This window comes from Agelaius phoeniceus, chromosome 5 (genome assembly GCF_051311805.1).
Source record: "Agelaius phoeniceus isolate bAgePho1 chromosome 5, bAgePho1.hap1, whole genome shotgun sequence".
In the NCBI taxonomy this organism is placed as follows: domain Eukaryota; kingdom Metazoa; phylum Chordata; class Aves; order Passeriformes; family Icteridae; genus Agelaius; species Agelaius phoeniceus.
In genome coordinates, this window is record NC_135269.1 from 40,418,227 (window position 1) to 40,438,806 (window position 20,580).

The following is a 20,580-nucleotide window of genomic DNA, read 5'->3' on the forward strand; positions in this document are numbered from 1 at the left end:
TTCTGAAAAAAAAGAAAAAATGAAGTCTAAAAGTACATAGCAGTTAAATATTAAGACATTGACTGGCAGGGCTGATTTTCCTTTTCTGTAGCCATTCAAAAGCAGAGGTGATAACACTACAGAAAACTCAAATAATTTTATTTGCAGTTTCTGAATTTGCATCTCAGGGCTGTAACTTCACACAGTTGACTGATTCACCTCTACTTTTCCACCTGTCCCTGAGCTGGAAGCCAAAGCATCTTCTCCTGTCCTATTCCCATCTCTCTCTCACACCTGTGCTATGGCTACTGACAATGCTGTTGGTGTGCAGGAGGGGAAGCCCAACCAATCTGACCTGCAAGCCTTGGTTTCAGCATTGTGCAGACTGGATCAGTGCACTACTGAATCACCCATTAGAACAAATTCGACTTGAACTAGAGTGTAAGCTCTGACTGTTCATAATCAGGACACACTAGAGTGGATCTGCACTGGTTTTATGTTGAATATCAAGCTTCCTCCCAGCAGCAGGATGGTGACAATCTGACCCAGGTGGCAAAGCCTGCTTGTATATTCAACCATTTTTCTTAGCCAACTGAACAACTTTATATCAAACCAATTGTCCCAGATTGCAAGGCAAGATGTATTCTTTTTGCTATCTGTATGGCAGTTGTCTTCTGTTAAGTGGGCAGTTCTCCTTATCTCTTCCACAACTACCCCTCCCTCTGGGGAGACATCTGCTGATAACAGGCTATTGAATGTCACTGCATGACTGATAAGGACTATAGCATCCCATTGTGAGATGCTCTGCCCAGAGGGAGGAGCCAAGCATTCCTACCTGGATACAATCTTGAGGCTCTGGAACACCAGCACAGCTTCTCCCCTGGATTTCCCAGAGGAACAGCTGCCTCTTCCACTGGATCTTCAGAGGAAGACTACACCCTTTCTACAGGATCCGTGTTCCAACAGAACCATGCCTGACACTCCAGGAGGGCTGCAGCCACAATTCCAATGGGACTGCTACCGACACCCTGACCAACAGGGTGTCAGGTTGTATTCTGACTCTGTCAGTGTTGTTTTGGCTTACTGCATTGTTTATCGTTTTTATTTTCTTCCCTAATAAAGAACTATTTTCTGCTATTTCTGCTCCCATATTTTTGCCTGAGTGCCCCTTAATTTAAAATTTATAGCAATTTGGAGGGTGGGGGTTTACATTTTCCATTTCAAGAGAGGCTCCTGCCTTCCTTAGCAGACACCTGTCTTTCCAAACCAAGACATCAATGCTTGCTCTTGAACCAGCTGCAGAAAGCCAAGGCCAGACTCACTGTGCTGCATGAACTGAAAGAGTTCCACACATCCATGTGGCTCCCACCCACCAATCCATCTTGAAAGTCCTAGAAGTTGTTAAAATCACCTCCACTCTCTGTGCAGGCATCTGGAACAGCCTTGCCTGCAGATTTCCCTGAGAACCATGCACAGGAGAATGGAGAGGAGCAAGAACAGGGCAATCCCTCAGCCAGAAGGAACATTTTGTGGGCTGTTTCCTTTTGGCAACAACTGGCATGGATCACTTCCCCAGGAAGCTGCTAAGGTTCCATGTGTTGAATTTTTTTTTCCATTTTCATTGTGTAGTGAGAGTGAAAGTGGTGGCATTTGGCAGCTACATTCCATCAGCACTATTGTTGTTCCCTGGTGGTAGGGATTTGTTTTCCATCAGGTGAAATGCAAAGGCGTTGTCCCCTTTTGGAAGAACACAGAGCTAAAGACACCCGTGGGGAAATACTTCCAAATGCCATGCACAACATTACTCTTTAAATTTCTTGGATGAGGTAACACTTCCCAACAAAACAATGCATTAGCACGCCATGTACATTTTGCTAAGCTGCTGCCCACAGTTGAAAGAAATCATTAATCCTGATGTTCAGATGCTACTGAAAGGAAAAAGCAAACTGGGGACCTCTGCAGAAGTCCTGTCTTTAGACTTTGTCCAAGCTGAATCACGTTTAAATCCAAAACTTTCTGGAAATAAAGAAGTATTTATGCTATTAATTATTTCACAAAACAATGCTAAACTATAATTTAAGTCTGTGAGGACTGCAAAACTGGTTAGCGCCTTGTAAGTGTAAGTATTGTTCTTGCCTGTTTTGGGCTAGTATCGTTCAATTCCTCAGATCTTAAAGTCCTTATTGCAAAAAGCCTCTTTATTCCCAGATCTAGTTGCTAGATTATGTGGTTTTCAGATAATGCTGAATTGAGGTTGCTAAATGAGAACCAGAAGGCTGGAGCTAAGCAGATAAATTATAATTTCCAATTACCTCACCATAAATGGGCTTCTCAAAGAATTCTTCTACCCTATTTTCACACAAAAAATACAGATCAGTGTCCTCACAGACTAAAGACACAAAAATCCCTGTTGAAATACACAATGACATTCTTCAACTTCTGGTAGAAATTAATGATGCAATATGTGTTTCCTTCCTTTTCTTAAGTGGTTAGTTGAAAATTACTTTAAAAAAACTGCAAGTTGGTTATACATTCACAAAATACCACAGAGAAGGACTTAAATCTTTGGGTTTGTGCTTTTTTTTTTTGCTAGTACATATTAATAGCTCACTGAGAAGCAATGATCCTTCTGAGGGAAATGAAGCCTCTGAAAGATAACAACAAATCCTACCAAAGCAAGGTGAGTAAGAGAAGGGAAAGTTAGCCTGTAGCCACTTCTTACTCTATGAGACACACCAAAAAAAAAGCCCCAAAGCCCCAAAAGCTCTCAGGTTTTTTGTTGTTCTGTTTAAAAGACTTCTGTTTTTAAGTGGAGAAAGTAACCTTGAAATAACTCCATGTATGGACATGATTACTCCTGAGCAAGAAACACCATATTTCTGTCTAGCCTTGTAGTTTGTTCCAAAATAAGCATACCAACTTCAGAGTTACTCAGGGAAAGATAAATCCACACCTGACTTTATTCAACAGTAATTCCTAATTATAATGTCATAAACACACCAGGAATTTGAGGGTCCATGTAGGGGTCTTTTGGCTAAGAAATCCATAAACTAGAGCTAGACTCAGCTATAATTAGGCCAATGTTTATCCCACTTTCCTATCAGTTAAAGCCTCCATAGCTTAAGTTCATACATAGCCTGGGTGCTGCCCAAACTGCAGCTTTTAATGAAAAAGAAAAATAATAGAAAGGGGAAAATAAGGTCATTTTCCCTACCTATGACTAATATAATGCTGCATGTAGCTTAAGAGTTGCTCTGTAATGAGGACACACTCACTTGAATTATGCAGCTCAAGACAGCTATCTCCAAATTGGATGGCTTTACTGCATTGCTGGCTTGTAGCAATGCCAGTCAGATGCAGACAGGCAGACTTCTTAACCTTCTGTCTGAGAAGATTAAATCCTTAACCGTGTGTTTTCTTCTCCTCCCCTACTGACTCTTATTACCCCATCCTTTAAAATAAGTAACAAAAGAACCGTTAACAATCCACCTAATAGAGAAATTCTATTTTCTAGCATTTCTAATGTAATAAATAGGCTGGATCTCCAATGGTACAGAAACAAGTATCAGCTTACAAAGCTGACAAAACATGAGTAGGTAAACAAGATCCTCCATACCTTCATAAATAACAGGGCAAAGGACCAAATACCTCCCTCACGTGCAAGCTGGCCCTTACCAAACAGCTGTAAGGAATTCTTATGGTATGTAGGAACAAAAAATAAGGAATTCTTACAGCATGTACTGACATAAACATCTGAATTAACTAACCCCTGTGAGAGCATGTAACTGCTACCACTTGGAAAAATGAGCAAGGTCAATCAGTCAAAAGACTTTATTTTTGTCTAGGATCAACTACTTTATATGGCTTTGCTATCAAATATAGAAACATTACCCCATCTACAAAGGCACTATTTTTAAAGATTGTGCTTTTGGAAGAAAATTAGAATTGTTTTTTTCTCCTAAAAGATTATTCCAAATGTGTATTATTAAGATCCGAGGTACATCAGATGGGAAAAGGACTGACCAACCACATTCTAGACTGAACTACATATTGTTTAACTCCATTAATTTTGCCAGTTTTAACAAAGCAATGCAGAACATTACTTTAAATTTACTTTTTAAATCTCAGAATTCTAGGATTATTTAGTAACTCTGGTTAAGCTGCTGGCCATAGTTAATTCCCTACATAAATTTTAAAAAACAGTTGAAAAATACTGTTCTAAAATAAGCCATGTCTAAAATGAGGCAGGAGATTCTTTTAGAAACTATGAGCAAACGTCTGATTAAGATGACAAGCCACATGGAAACTACTCCCAGAATCAGACTCAAAGGGCACTGTTACCAACCAAATTTGGCAGACAAGGAATCATGACAAACTGCAAAGGCACGCAGCAACGTAACAAAAAGTTCGGAATCATCAGCAAATAAGACAGAAAGCACTTGTGTCTACTCAGCAAGGGCAAGAACATAAGCAGGACGAATTCTAAGCATTAAATTCTGGATTCAAATGAGTGGCACTGTGATACAGTGGGACTGGAGACGGCTGTTCCATTTACAGGTGACTGGCCATAAGCAAGCCGTATCAGTAAGGCAAAGTATCTGGCTATTGCAGATTTTTCATTCTGATTTCTATCTGTCCAGAGAGCTCATCTTCAGAATGGTTTTAATAGCAACAACAGAGAAAGAGCTAAAAGCATGACATATATAATGTAGGGCTCTATACTTTCCTAAATGCTGTGTTCAGGGTCGGAACACCTTCAGAGACTGCCTTACAGCATTTATCACTAGCTAACAGTTGACATTCGGCCTTATCTGTAGATAACTACTATTAGATTTGGCATTTTTAATGCACAGCTATGCTTGTTTAAGATCACTGTGCCTTCAGACAGTCTGAGCTAAGAGGGTGATGACTGAAAATTCAGCTCAAGCAGGAAAGACAGCATTTATAGCTAATTTGTCAAATACCACAGGAAGCATAATTAAGTGTCATTTCTGTTTCCAGGAATATTCCGATGCAAGTACAGCTACATCAACTAGGGCAAGGGACCGTAAGAAATAAATTATACTTATCCTTTGCATCGATTGTATCTGTCAGAAGAATAACACCAAACAAACCGAGTCAGCGAACACACTGAGCTTCCTCAGAATAACACAACCAATTTCTGAGCTCATTTGTGAAGTTTAAGCTCCTTTTTTGACCTAGCGCTGCACAATTTACCGAGCTGGGGATCGCGGCTGAACTGAACTCATTACGCACTTGGTCAAGCGCTGCTTCCCCGAGCCAGCTATTCTGCTGTGCACCCCGTTTGAGTCAGGAGCTCCAGCTACCGCGCAGGACACCCGGAGCCCTGCGCCGCGCCAGGGTCCAGGCGCTGCGGCGGCCACGGGAACGGCACAGCCGGGATGCGGCCGGGATGCGGGGGCGACGAGCGCTGTCAGGGGTTCTCTCCGTGACACGGGGACCGACCCGAGCGATCCCCGACCCCAGCCCCCCTCTCCGCCGCCGGCAGGGGCCGCAGGGTCCCCCTCAGCACCGACCCGCTCCCCTCCGTTCCCGCCGCAGCCCCGGCAGGTGCGGCCCGGCCCGGCCCGGCCCCCCGCGCCGCCGGGGCCGCTCCTCCCCTCGCCCCCGCCGCAGCCCCCGGCCCGCCCTCCCCGCGGCACGGCAGCGGGGGCCGGTGTGGAGGCGGGGGGCCGGGCGCAGCTCCTACCTGCCGTTCCTACCTGCGGCTCCTGCGGCGGCCGCCAGCGCCAGGCAGAGCGCGGGGAGCAGCGGCGGCGGCGCAGCGCGCATGGGAGCGGCCCGAGGGTGCGAGCGAGCGGCCCCGGCCCCCCCGCCCCGCGGGAGCGCAGTGACGGGCCCGCCGCCCGGGGAGCATGACGGGAAATTCCTGGGCACCGGCGGCCAACGCCAAATATGAACATGGAGCCGGGAGACTCCCGCCGCACGCCCGGCACCACCCGGCAGCGCGGGGAGGCGGCGGGGACCCTGCCCCGTCCCGCCGCCGCGGCACGGCCGAAGCGCCCTATCCCGAAGGTGCGCTTCGGGCAGGCCGACGAAGCGGCTCCTCGCCCCTTTAAAGAGACGTTCCTGCAGTTCCAAGAGAGCCCCGGCCGGAGCGCTCGGGCCGAGCGGAGCCGGCGCTGCCGTGACCCTCAGCTGCCTGCGCGGCGCCGGCCGGGAGCGGGGATAACGCTGCCAGCGCCGCAGCGGCTCCGGCCCACGGCTCCCAGCCGGAGCCAGCCCCTCACGTTAGCACTGGCCCCGAAACTACCACAGCGCTCAATGCCCACCCTGCCTAGCTTCCAAAAACGATGGAACTGAACGACATTGAACTTCTTCGTCCTCCTGCTCCCCTTCCTCACGGGACGCGTATATGTAAATAATGGACTTACACACCCTCCAACCCCCCAAACCTTCAACCTGACACTAAAACAATTCTCAAACAACACAAAATAACGGCAGGAAAAAAAGCCAACCTCTTCTGTTACTCTATCAAAATCCCTTTCATGACTCTTTCTACCTCAAAGTACAAGAGGCTGAAAGCACACGGTTAAGGCTTTTCAGCCCTGTCCTTTAACAGGGGAGACAACATGGCATGACTGAGGAAGCAACGTAATGTCTCTGCACTCCCTGTGTACAAAATCAGGACGAAAGTCAAGCTGACAGTAAGGTGAAACTCGGCTGTGTCAGCTCATGGCAGCACCCGTTCACATCCTAACAAATACTAAAAATTAATTACATGGTTGTAACAAATCAATCTCCCCCTCCACCCCAGATAAGAAAAGCATTTCAGTCAGAGACACCCAAATATCTAGAAGGTGAGACACATATAAAAACCCCTAATAAACCTTTAATTCGAGTCTAGTTTGGTTTTTTGTTTGTTTTTACAGGATAGGGTGACAAGTTACAACAAACATCTGATTTTTCTCAAATGTTCAGATATTATACATATTCCCCTGTCTTGCAGGAAGGGATATCGGTCAACTTAACAGTTTAAGGTAAAATAAGCTGCATAATAGTACATATTACAATTAAAATGTACAGTGTTTACAAGAAATATATCTTAAAAGCAAGATAGATGCATTTGCATCGAGGCGACCTTTTAAAATGCCACAGCTATTTTTACATTCACTCTTGCAACAGGTCACAAGATGGGGTCACTAAGGTCAGGTTAACAAATTACTATGATGCACATCAAATACAACAAAATTAGTTTATATACATATATATAATACATATACATGTATATTATACATATACATATATGTATATAATAAAACTCATCAAAAATCTACCAGACCTGGCACAATCCACTTACCCGTCAAAAATATGTACTTGTCCTTGGTAAGTAGAATTCTGCATGGCTGATTATATATTATATATACTCATTCATTAGCATCTGAGACATAAAACCGAGGATTTAAAATTTTTCAGTTAACAAACTCTCCAATAATAAACATGGTGCCCACAAAAGCACAAAGGTAAGGCACAATAGGATTTCCTGTTGCAGAATAGTGTGCATCATGTTTACTTAACTGTAAGAAAAACGTGCATTATTTGTGCAAGTTCATGCTGCAGATCCATCATATCTACAAAGTAAAGTGAGTTTCAGTAAAATTTGTGGGACTGGTGTGCTTCCAGTCTCACCTCCTACAGGATGTTCAGCTGGATAACTAGGTAAAATGGTTGTAGGACTGGGGATTAGTAAAGCCAATAATGTTAGATTTGCAACTAAGCTTCTCAGCAACAATTTTGTACTTCTAGGTAAACATTAGTAAATTTACAAGCTTGGAATCACAAGATTTACTGTCAGCTGCACTAGTTTGCATGAGCCAAAATTGTTGCAAGGAAGGAATTTTTAAATTTTAACACATAAATGGAGAATTAAAACATGTTATAATATACTGGGAATGTCATTTAATCCAATGGTATTTTGTCACAGCCCTGACACTTGTAATAATAAATACAGCTTTTCACAAAATATTTTTCCAGTATCTGCCAATTGTTTCTTTATTGCTCACAAATTTGAATTCATTACAATTGGTATCAGACCTTTCACACAAAATCAGTAAGGTATTTTATATAAAACCTATAAAAGATATTTAACCTGTATCCAACACTTTTAAGTATTTGGCCTCTTGTCATGGTACAGCCAAACCATATAAAACAATAGGTTTTGAATAAAATAGGAAGCTTATTTGCTGCTTTGACGCAGACATCCTCACAGAACACAACCCTTTTTGCCACCACCAGCATTTACATTTATATACAAAACCCAGTACATCCGCAATCAGTTCATCTTCCCTCACATTGATATGCAACCACTAATGCCAATTTCACTTTCCCCATACCCCAGCTGCAGAAAAAGATTTTTATATAGCAACAAAAAACTAATATTGACTGAATTTTCTTTTAACTTATTCACCATCAGGAACTGTAGGTTGCTTGTTACAAAATACCCACAAGATTATTTCACAGGAAACTATGGAAATACAAGAAGTCTTCTTTTCTCCATGCTTTTGTATTAGCAAAAACACTTCTTGGTGCAAAAATACGTCACCACATCTGCAAATGTATAATGAAATCGGTATTCCTCATGCAAAACTTAAATGCATCGGTTTACTATAGCCCCAGAAAACTTTGTGAAACAACTTGTTTTTCCTTTTTTGTCAGCTCAGTATTACTGCCTCATTGCTAAGTCCCTTTGGAAACAAGACTTCTGGAACGTTCGAACTTTTATTTAATTCTTTAAAGTATTACATACAAAAAGCACTAAAAAAGGAAGACGGCGGCCAAACAGGAACTTTCCTGTTGCAAGTAACAGTCCTAGCAGTTGTAGAAAGTTTTCTCAGGAACTTCCCTGAGAGTTAGTTGTGCCTGTCCGAAGACGCAGATGTGACATAGAGTTCATGTGTTTGTTTGATGGCTTCAGTGGAGTGTTACAAGTAAGAGCCTGGGGAAAACGATGATGATACCGATCTAGTCGCAGGTATTTTACTGTTACCAGCTTTCCTACGAGGCAAAGAAACAGGAAAAGAGAAACCTTCTAGTGCAGTATTATTGCATTTTGATTCAGGATGTAAAAGACAAATATTTCATTACATCAAAATTAGTTTACTGATTATTGGTCTATATTTTTTTTTAACTGCTCAATACTTTAGATACCAAACATTTCACCATTTAAAAGAACTCCAACTGCACCCATCTTCTGCACCCATGGGTAATTTCTACCCATGTTTTGTTATAAACTCCCATTCCTTACCATCAAACCAAGAGCCATGTAATGCCTTGAAAGCCTTTCCAGCATACTCCGGGGAGAGACACTTGACATACACACAGCCCTGAGTAAGAGAAAGAGGGATTTGGGTTTTTTGCCAGTCCAGCTGAAAAGGATGAAGTATTAAGATGTTACTGGAAAGACACTCACCTCACGTGAATTTTTGTCTACGGCAATATGAACAATTCCATCATTGTCACTGCACTTCTCCAAGATCGCTTCTTGAATTGCTAGATGCCAGTGATCACCTATTTCCCTAGGCAAACAATGAAAGATTTAAGGGACTACGTAATTTTTTAAACATTCACAACATTCTCATACTTCCCTACTAAGTCTGGATTCTCTGTAACTTTACATCATTTTCTGGTAAATGCCTCTGGGACAGATTAAGTACTTTTCCTACTGAATACACTGTAAATTGGCTCCCATAGTCCACTTGAGAAAACTCAACCCTACAAATCTGCACAGTGTATTTTATTTATACAAAAGGAGTAACTTCTATTTGGGGGGGTGGGGTGTTATCCTAAAATGGGCTTATCCAACTGGTGCTTAGACTGATAGTTAAAAAAATATGTTTCTGCCTTGCACAGTAAATGTCTAGAACACACAACAAAGTCTGATGCTGTGATGTGAGGGTTCATAATGTACAAGTGAACAAGTTGAACAAGTTGTTCCCTTGATATGATTCCTCCCTGACTTTTGGCAGTAGAGAGGTGATTATGTGCTGTGCTAATATTAATAAAAACAAGTTAACCATTATATTCCCAGATGATTCTCAGGTCAAGAAAAAAGACCTGTTTCATGGGGCTGCTTCTAACAGCTACTGGTGTAATCACTGAAAGGAATTCAGTAATTATTGTTAGTATACAGTCACTGTAAGAGCAGCTAAAACTAGTTTTGTTAAACATACCTTGCACCCACAGCAAACGTCAAAACAATACTTGACAATCTAATCACAGATACTGGTACATTCTGGGGTTTAGGTGGTTTTAGATGGATGAAAGCATTCATCCCTTTCTGGTCTGGAACAAGAACATAAGCCTCCTTCTTCTAACAACACAAGCAGATTAATAATACAGTTTGTCTTGCACTGAGGGCTTTGGATTTCTGTTTGGGTTTTCTTTAAGATAACTCCAAGGGTATGATAAGAACTATTTCCTTAAGCAATAGTCCTCTGAAAGACAGCTCACAGAAGAAGAATGCACTAGGAGTACAATATGGAATTGGATGAGGTATCCCACTATGAAAAAAATCCAGCAGTCCAGTAATGGAGCTAGGTCAACTTCCAAAAGAAAAGGTCTACAAAAAGTCAATGTATTAGAAGTTGTAATGTTCCAAATAGCTGACTGGACATAGGCACTAAAGACAAGTGTCAGAACACATCTCCTCCTAGTCTTTTTAATACACCTGTTGGGCATGGACTGGGTCACTGCTAAAAAGCACTGAAGCTTACAGCAAAGATACAGGCTAAAAAGGGAGATTGTTCTGACAAAAATAACACCTCAGTAATTAGTTCCATTAACAGCAGACATTTTGAACTGCTAACATTCTGAAACAGGAAAGTAGCCAATACCACATACCAATAAATATTACAGTGAAGCTCCAGGAATGGACTTATTTCAGTACCACTCAGACTAACCAATACAGCTCATTAAGTCTCCTTTGAAGCAAAGACAATAAGGATGTTGATATCACTTAAAATTCCCTGCAAATCTCATGTTTTAATCCTCCTACAGGACTATCAATTTGCTTCAAGAACAACCCCTGCAATTTCAGTCTTGCTCACCCTACTGCAACCTAAAAATTATTATAGAAGCCACAGAAGCTGGTGTCTTTGACCAGACATTAAATCTTAGACATTGAAAAAAAGGGGTTTGGAGTACTTCTCTATGCAAGGGGTAACACTGTCTTGAGCTAAATTAACTAACACCTTTTCAGTTAAGAAGGCAAGGAACTAAACTAATTAAGTGTGGCTAAAAAAAAGGCCAAATAAATACATCCAAACTTTGCAATCACTCGTGTCCATACTCTGATGTCCTCCCCTACTTCCTGTCCAAATCAATAGGTTGTATTATTGAGGTAGCATCTCACATGTACCCTTGTAGGACATAGCATCTGTATTTTTCCCTTGTATAATCACATTAAGGAATCATTTACTCCAGAGAAGTTATTGAAGTCCCTGTATGTCTTTACAGTGGACAAACAGACTTCAAAGCTTAGACAGGATTATCTGGCATAACCTATGTGTTAGTTCCCAACTCCTACCATGATCTAGTCCAGAGCCAAAGGTGATATTACAGAATAGTGGAGTGGGTGAAGATTTAAAAGATTTTTAAAAAAAATTATTTTTCCTTAGCTTTTGGTACATGAAACAAGGCTTGTTACTTATTCATACAGAGTACATACTTCAGACTTATGAGAATTACATAAGCATTAGAAGCCAGTACGCAGCAATAATTTGTTCCCACTACAAAAATCCATTTGCTTCAGAATTAGGCAGTCACAGTGCCATAAAGTAGTAAGTGATTTAAATTCAGCCTTTCAAATGCAAACTGGGCAAGCTTTGTAGCAGTCCAAATACTCCAGCATATTGAACAATACTTTAAAAACTTACAATCTGTTGTCAGGCCACATGAGTCTCCTCTGTCAGTTGATACAATTGAACATTTACAAATTTAATTAATGGATAAAGATCAGTCATTGCTCCAAATAACAATGACTGATGCCACATCCTTCAAGAAGTGAGCCAAAGACACAGAGCAATACAATGAAGGACAGAAGGCAGATGGTTAAGATTTTTTGTCTTCTCCTAGATGTTAAGAGAAACATTTTTTTTACAACCTGTTTTTTTCAACATGTTCATGTTTCTTCACTTCTTCCAAACCCCTCTCAGAGGTAAGAAATGGACTCTTCCAAAAGGATGCAGAAATACAGACAGATAACTGCTTTTACTTACATAACTGGATCAAACATATTGCGAATCTTTAGACATGGTGTCAAGCTGTTCGGGGGTGAATTTCTTCTATCTAGATGAAATGCTAGAAAGAAAAATAAATTAAATATTAATTTACAGGCATAATACCATTGAGGTAAGTAATGCCAACTTTATACATTAATACCTTTCTAGTTTTACTCAGAAGAAAGTTTATTTCATATATGAAAGTATTCAAGCAAATTAGTTTCACACAGTCTTCTACCACACTGAAGAAAACATACCATATTTTGCTTAATTTTTTATACTTAAAACTTCTACATTTAAGGCACTCTCTTACATCCAGGCCACATGGAAGGAATTCAGGACTATTTTTAAAAATACCATATACTTGAAAAGAAAGGATTTGCCAGTGAAAATACAGATATACACAACACCTGGAGTAAACTTCTGGAACTGGAAGTTAACCATACAGTTCTAACTGCCTGATGAAATTTTCACTTCTTCTACTTTTGAGGCAATATGCTGCCCATCTGGCTAATAAATAAGGAGACCTTAAGATGGATGTTGCATTACATTTGTAGTGCAGTAACATGTCAAGGATGCTCTACAAGGACAGAGCCTTTATAGCCCTAAATGATCATACATGATCAGAAGCTTCTAAAAATCTGAAATGAAACATACCAGAGGATAAAACAGATATAAGAAGAAAAATTAAAATAAAAAATAACAGAGTAACTCAAAGCTGAACAGTGCCACTAAATACATGCTGAAACCCTAAAATAAATATTAACTTCACTAAAGTTCACAAGTTCTACTTGTGAGAGTCACAAGAGAAGACTGTACCATGAGAAAAGGAATCAAGGGGCACTTCAGATTCAGATAAGGCAGCTCCATACCTTGAGAAGGGCCAACAAATCAGCAGTGGAAATGAAAGGGGATAGCCTAGTAAAACAGCTTTCAAGGCTTGAAGGAAATTTTACTTTGAAGACTGAGATTAAGTAGATTCAAGAGTTTAAACATAAGACTAAAATCTCAACAACAAAAAAACTGCTACTAATGCTTCTCCTTTGCAATCCTACTTTAGAAAAATTTGACATATTCAAGATGTTACATTCCAAGGGTCAGAAGTGTCTGATTTGGGCAGATGTCTGTGCTTCTTACTGCTAATCTTTTAAAATCTTGAAAGTACATCCAAGATACATGAACACTGCTGCTCTTCTGTATGCCACCCAAACAAAAACTGTGTCACACAGACAAAATGAAGTCATGTGGAAGACACAGCTTGTGAAAGACAAGCACTAACCGAGAGAAAATTCACTGCCTGGAGATACTGCATAGCTGCATAGAAAAACTTATTCTTATGTAAATTCTCACGACAAATGAAATACAATTACGAACTAGAAATCAGAAAAGGTAGCCTCCAATTCTAATATCCAACCTACTGCAAGTTCCCCAAATAACTAGAAATGTTCTTATTAAGAATACATGCACACAGAGTGCAAGTCACCAACACCTGTAACAACTGTCTGTTTTTGTCTTGGGAAGAGATTTCTAAATATGCTGGTGACACTGCATCTATCTCTAAGCTGCCTATAGTTTAAGGAGAAGTCCTTTTTCAATAGCACATGGTTTTGTAAAGTTTTTTGCCCCTTATTAAAAATTATACATAGGGTATACAATAAAAACTTTACAGAACAAAGCAACATTGAAAAATACATGGACTTACCTTACTTATGGAGGTTGGCTCCAGCAGATCAAGGGTGGGGTGAAATGTCACCAGCATATTGTACACTGGGGCACCACACCATACTGGAGAAGGTGATCTGGGGTGGCCTAGTCATGGACCTGGACCTGAAAAGGTGTGGGGTTGAGGAAATTATGTGCTGATTGTTTATAACTAGGTTTATTCAGCACATGGTTTTAATCCAAGGATGAAGAATGGCGAGGTTATTTGCAGAGATCCTAGACCCAGAGGATCAACACTTCTCGAAGCTGTTTATGAACTAAAAAAAATCCATACTGATATTTATGGAAGCAGCTAAACCACTGAGCTATCCAAAAGTAACTAAATGGGGAATTCACCCTTTAGTGTAGTTACCTATATAAACCATTCTTTGCCTGTTCCAGTTTCTAATAACTTTGATGTCCTTTTGACCTGAAGATCTTGGGTGCTTACTGAGATAACCTCACTCAGAGCCTACCATCAGCACAGGACTAATCTGCTTCTAACTTCATGTAACATCCCACCAGTAGGGAAGTGTGCCCAGAGTAGTGCAGCATATGAAAATAAAGATGAACTCTGTCTTTTCTCAAAAAAACTTCTCAAAATCATGCTAAATTAAAAGCAATTTTTGCAACTTAGATGGGGCTTTTCATGTATAAGGGGAAAAAACTACCATGGAAATCAGTGAAGTGTGAAATTAATGCTAGAACAATAATAACCCTTAATATGTATACCAGAAATGGCCCCAAAAAGAGAGTGTAGAGAAGACACAGGAAAGTTAATGTTGTACCTACACAGCAAAACTGAAACTAGCATAGTTAAGTGATGTCTCTTGAACTTCATTTGACATCTGTAACAACTGATTCTCCCCCTCCCCTAAAAGAAGTTGTTTCAGTGACTAAGCTGTTCAGAATACAGTACTGATTATTTGAAAAGTTACATTGGTGTGGAGCATACAAAATATTCTTGATAAGGGCATAAGCAAACATTCTTGCAGGACAACAGTATAATCTACACAGTGGTTAACTAAGCATCTCACATCTTTTTCTACATAGGTCTAAGGAGTAATGCTTACAAGACAAAGATGAAAAGGTAGAGATGAAATAGGGAAGCAGAGACACAACTTTGTGCAGTAAGTCGCTGGTAGGAAAAAATTCAGGACTTTCATAAATTCCCCTTGGGGATTACTGAGCACTTTCAAGAAAAGGAAGCTACTTTTTATTTAATTCATAATGTACATTGTTTTACTACCTTAAACTGAATATCACTATCATTCCAGATTTGAAGAGCAGCAGCAGCTAAACACATGTGCTTTTGTCAACCCCTTTATTACTGTCTATGATGGAAGAAGTCTCTCTTGCACTGGCTTCAAAATGACCACTGAAGAGATTGCAGTACAGCTTTCTATACCCCTTGAATTACTAATATATTACTATTAAAGGAATTCCCAAGTATCATCACCATGGGTTACAAGACAACCCAAAAGATCTTTAGATGTACATTTGATGAACCCGATAAGGCTGAATACTTGCATCAAATATAGGTAGCCATATTTCTTAAAAACAGGTTTTTCAATGTTAAGCCATGGATCACTGCAATTTAATAAGTACTAATCCTTCTTATCAAAGGCAAGAAAAAAAAAGAAAACAATTACCTGAAAATATTGAAAATATGCTCTTTCATACATCATGAGGTTCTTTAATACACATGGAAGATACTGAAATTAATATCACCAAAGAGAAAATATGGTTGAACTGAGGTTTAATATAGTTAATTCAGCTATAGAAAACAAACACAGGATGGATACTAAATTTCACAAGCAGCATGAAATCCAGTTTTCTTGCAATAGTTCACAGTATAATTGTGGTTTGGGGTTTTTTGGTTTGTTTTTGTTCAGAGAAAAGATTATGTTCTCACAAGCCGGGGAGGAGGGGTGTCATTCACAAAAGGTAACAGGTTATCTTCCATGCTGCAGGATGAAATATCACCCTAGACGTGGTACTTCAGAGAACCTCTTTATCTCATCTCCAGAGCTGTCAAGGAACTTTAGCTTGTACTGTTAGCTTAGCTACACTGCAGCCCTGCCTATCTAGCTTTCTTCAGAATTCCAGTTATCAAAGGTGTGATAGGACAATTGTATCTGTTCTTTCAAAAGCAAACTGAACACACTAGAATTGTGGGGTTCTCTCCACTGTGAGATTTAATTAAATCACTTGGCATGATCAAGATTGTTTCTCAACTCACTATTCTCTTGTATATTGTTTTCAAAACATTGCATTCATCCACCCTACAATTAGCTTACCTACCCTTTTCTTTTTAAAAAAATACAGCTACTGTATCCAGTAGGTAATATTTCAAAGGGATGGCGCCAGAATTTATTCTGATCCAGAAAACAAAAACCAAACCAAACTGTCAAAACACAGGCTGCACCCTGAAGTACTGGACAAAATGTCGCAGTGATGCTTTAACACACTGCTAACAGACAGCAGGCAGTAGATCTCAGGCAAGCTACAGGTCCCAAGAGTTAAAATGCACACTATCGTTCACGGATACCCTTGTATATGCTGACAGGCCTTTCTGAAAAGGGTTTGTTCTTCAATTGCACATGCTCAAGTATTGTTCTCTGCTACAGAGCACTACCAGATCTCAGATGGTTAGAAAATTGCAAGCTTGAAATTTATTCACAAGATTCAGACCCAAGAATTCATTATGATTTTCTATATGCTAAGTCTGTTGAGGGCATAGCAGTCTTGAAGAGTATCTAGATTTATGAACTTATACATTCAAACATCAGAACTGGAGAATGAACTTAAATTCCAGTTAATGCATACTTCCAAGAAAGGAGGAACGTGACACATACATGGAGAATTCCTAACATCAGGAAAGAAATAGATGGGCAAAAAGCATGAGACTTATGCAACAGAACTATTTCCAACAGTTATTTGAACACAAGGAGTGCAAAATAGAAAGAGCCTTTGCATGTGAAAATTGCCTTTGCCTGCCGACTGTCATGAGCCCAAATAAACCACTGTCATTTCAGCCACCCCACTTTCACACCCTTCTGTTAAGAGCTGAAGTATGCAATTTCAGCTCTTCAGAGATCTTCACTAAACTTCAAACATAACAAGGAAATCAGAAAAATTGCAATTAAAAGGACTGCAACAGAATGGATTTTGATACATCCTATGCAACAGGAAACAGGAAGTTGTAGTACATACTCTCTAAGCAACATAGAGATGAAAGCCACAGCTGAGAGATCAAGTTATTTTGTCCATATTTGCAATAAGCTGAAGTAGGTTATCAGATGCTCAGACTGGGATGGTACATATCAATACTACTACAGCAATCTTTCTAGGAAAGACTGTTCTGTTTACAGTCTTGAATGTATATTACAGGTAGCAAAACACCACCTGAGCTATCACACACTGAGGGGTCTCCGGGTGAGAAGAATCCAATCTGATTTCTAATACAGGACAGAATGCCATGGAGTGATTTATACTGCAGTCAAACAGGACAAGAAAAACTGAGAGCAAATGAGCAGCAAATTGAAACTAGAGCATGATGTTTCCCAGCCTGCATTGAACAATACAGTATGTAGAAGATTCAGATTTATAATACATATATGGTTTGCAGAAGCTGTGTTCAATTTAAGTGCTTGATATTCAATCGTGGCAGTACTACAGAGATGGAACAGAAACAGCTGTTGACAAAACCCACCATTTCTGTATTGCAACTAAAGCACTTGCACATCCCTAATGTACAAAGTCCTGGAAAGAAAAGGTTCCACAACTCCTCGAATAAAGTTCACATACACATCTCACTCATGAAAACTTTGAGAAATTGAGAAATTAAGCAATACAGTTGTCACAGCAGAATGCCACATTACTACTACTGCAAACAGAACCTCAAGCCTGCAGCAGCATTCATGCGGTACTTTTAAAAAAGCAGCCCTCATTTCCAATGAATTATTTAAAATGAGAAATGTAATGCAAAAACCAGTAGTATAAGTTTGAGAAGTATATAATGATATTACTTACTTCCACACTCAGGCAGAGATAGAAATGACCATTCTTTTTAAATTGCAAACCAGAATTCAAGTCCTATAGTTTCAATTTTTCATTGACAAAAAAAAAAAAAAAAAGCAAACCAAAACCTGAAGCTTAACATGAAGAAAAGCAGAAAGAAAAACCAAGAAAGGTTTTTCAAACCAGGAAAATACGACCACTGCAGACATACAACTGCAAACCTACTACATTCTTGCCATTTGGTTTCATGATAAAACTGAAAAGTGACAGAGCACTAAAAAATCCATGTATGACAAACTGCCTTCTCTATTAAAGCAAATGCTGACCACAGAGTCTGAAAAACAAATGCAGTGTAGAAAAACATTTATGACAGAGATAGAACATCTAACACTATTAGATATTCCAAATGCACATTTTCCTAATTGAGAAGTCTTTTGTCCTGGCAATTTCCCTTTTAAAATAATTATCTCTTCCTCCTAACTTTGTCTTTAGGCAGCTTACTGGCAACTTAACAGCAGGAAACCTAAGTCTGCAAGACACAATTTACCTGTTGTCATACACAACCAATTACACTACTAACAGTAAGTGTAAGGCATGTCAGAATTTGACCAACTAAAGAGTATTCTTTTAAATTCACAAAAAAAGAAATAATAACTCACTTTGGCAAAATACCCACTGCATATTTCTGCAGTAGCTATAACAAAAAAGCTACTTTCCCTTGAAAACAAGGCAGACACAATGCACCAAAAGAAAGTCCATACAACAAGATAATAGAGAAATAGCACTAACAGTTTATAACAATCCTTAAATGCAAGAGAGAAAACAAGTCTTTCATGCTTGTTTTCAAGCAACAGAGTACCATTTTTAAGTTAGATGCAGAAATTAAGACAATCATATCTGCAAAATATATCTTCAATACCTTGGCCTTGCCACACTTTCGATGGTATCACTAAAATTTTGTCACATGCTGCAGAAGGTTGCATCCACTTCCAGACCAAGAACTCGGCACCACCCACTCTTCGTGTCTCTGTGCGAACTCTAGATTCATTTGCTGCAAGAAAGTCAACTGCTCTGTTCCAGACTTTATTCATCTTCCTCCTTAAAAATTGAAACAAGAATTACAAAGTTAGCATAACAACAACCTGCATAGTTGACATCCACCATGTAAGAGAATCCAATGCTTTTCCTTCCATCTGTGTCAACAGGAAACTCCAAAATACTACACTGTGCAATCTATTAAGAAATTAAGTTATTTTTATCTGAAATTAAGTTAATTGACCAATTTATTTTTACTAGTTTTCCCCCCCTTTCAGTACTTCTAGTGAGAACGCACCTGTCCTGAGGTGGTATTAGAGAATCACGCACATGCAAAATTGGCATGTAAGGCTGCAACTCTTTATTTTCTGAACAAGCCTCACTGTGGCTTCTTAGAACATCTGAGGACAAAAAAAAAAAGAAACCAAACTGATAACTATGTAGCTCATGCAAACATTAAGAAAACTATCACTTCTGGCAATTAACACCTACTCTGAACACTCTTCCCGATTTCAATAGTTAGGTTTTTCTGGCATTTTGAATCATTGTTTTTTCCAAAACATTCTTAAGGAAAATTAACAACAGCATATCTAGGTATCCCAAGTAACTTTGAAGTAAAGGAAGATAGTTCTTACAGTTACTCTTGACTGGTACTTTTTAAGTGTTAGTAAACATGGCCATCTTTGAAAAGAAAGTGCTTTGCTTCCACCTCAACAAAACTTGATTTGCAGACAAGAAAGGTAGGCACATGGTTAAAATAAAACAGTTTTGATTCCTTTACCATCTCTGTATTTATCGTGACTACCATAAATGAAAGTAATAGAACAACTTAAGTAAGACTACAAGACAAACAGAAAGACTACAAACTGAACCCACTACTAACACTGTGGGTTCAAGTAGAAAGAGGGGATTTCAGATCTCAGTTGTGCATACTATTTTGCCAAAATAGCTTCTGCTAAAAGTAATTAACTAAAAAGCTACTTTTTCTATGAAAAAAACATTAAGGATGGTATTGAGAGCTACCACACATTTTTGGAGTGGATATTTTATCTGAAGTTAGCTGAAAAAAACAGACACAGAAAGCAACATGTCGCTATACTTCAGTAAACAAACATCACATTTATATTTGTATTCAATAGTAGGACAAAAAACTACCAAGTCAATGGCAACTTTATAGCCATGTTGATATAATTCACAAATTAGAAGATTCATGTCAAAAGCTTTGATTAGGTTTAAAGGATGGGGTGTCACACTGGACCAAGAACTCTAACAGCATGACAACTAAACATGAAGAAACATTAACTGAATTAATTAACAGTACTCTGAAAGCTAATACAAAGCTGATACAGATATATCAGACACAATTGAACATGCCATACCTATGATTTTCACCACCATATCATACATCTGCTTTGTTTCTTCTTCCTCTTTTGCCCAACGGTATTTCATGTAGTGTAAGACTCCCCAAACCATTGCTATACCTGCATTAACATGCATAATACACTTTAAGCAGTATTAGAGCACTGGATATTTAACAGAGTTTACAGAGCATACTTCAGAAGTAGACTGAACTATCTAACAAACACTGTACATTCCAAAGCTA

At 39.4% G+C, this 20,580-nt stretch overlaps 2 protein-coding genes across 5 annotated transcripts in view; both read right to left on the reverse strand.

The window, feature by feature from the left end:
* The window catches only part of MSRB3 (methionine sulfoxide reductase B3), an 82,687-nt gene extending 76,784 nt beyond the window's left edge, over nt 1–5,903 (reverse strand). For 3 of the 4 annotated variants that reach the window (XM_077178863.1, XM_077178862.1, XM_054631986.2), the window contains exon 1: nt 5,703–5,903. In XM_077178863.1, the coding sequence (XP_077034978.1) occupies nt 5,703–5,903 (201 nt within the window). Of the gene's footprint in view, nt 1–5,689 lie in introns of all 4 variants that reach the window. The other variant, XM_077178864.1, reaches the window with a different exon arrangement.
* A 2,802-nt stretch (nt 5,904–8,705) lies between these two features.
* LEMD3 (LEM domain containing 3) overlaps nt 8,706–20,580 on the reverse strand; it is a 39,586-nt gene continuing 27,711 nt past the window's right edge. The window contains exons 7-13 of the mRNA XM_054631533.2: nt 20,357–20,458; nt 19,276–19,378; nt 18,862–19,040; nt 12,216–12,297; nt 9,410–9,515; nt 9,245–9,323; nt 8,706–8,994 (exon numbers count right to left, since the gene is read on the reverse strand). Coding sequence (XP_054487508.2) covers nt 8,831–8,994; nt 9,245–9,323; nt 9,410–9,515; nt 12,216–12,297; nt 18,862–19,040; nt 19,276–19,378; nt 20,357–20,458 — 815 coding nt within the window. The 3' untranslated portion in view covers nt 8,706–8,830. The remainder of the gene's footprint in view (nt 8,995–9,244; nt 9,324–9,409; nt 9,516–12,215; nt 12,298–18,861; nt 19,041–19,275; nt 19,379–20,356; nt 20,459–20,580) is intronic.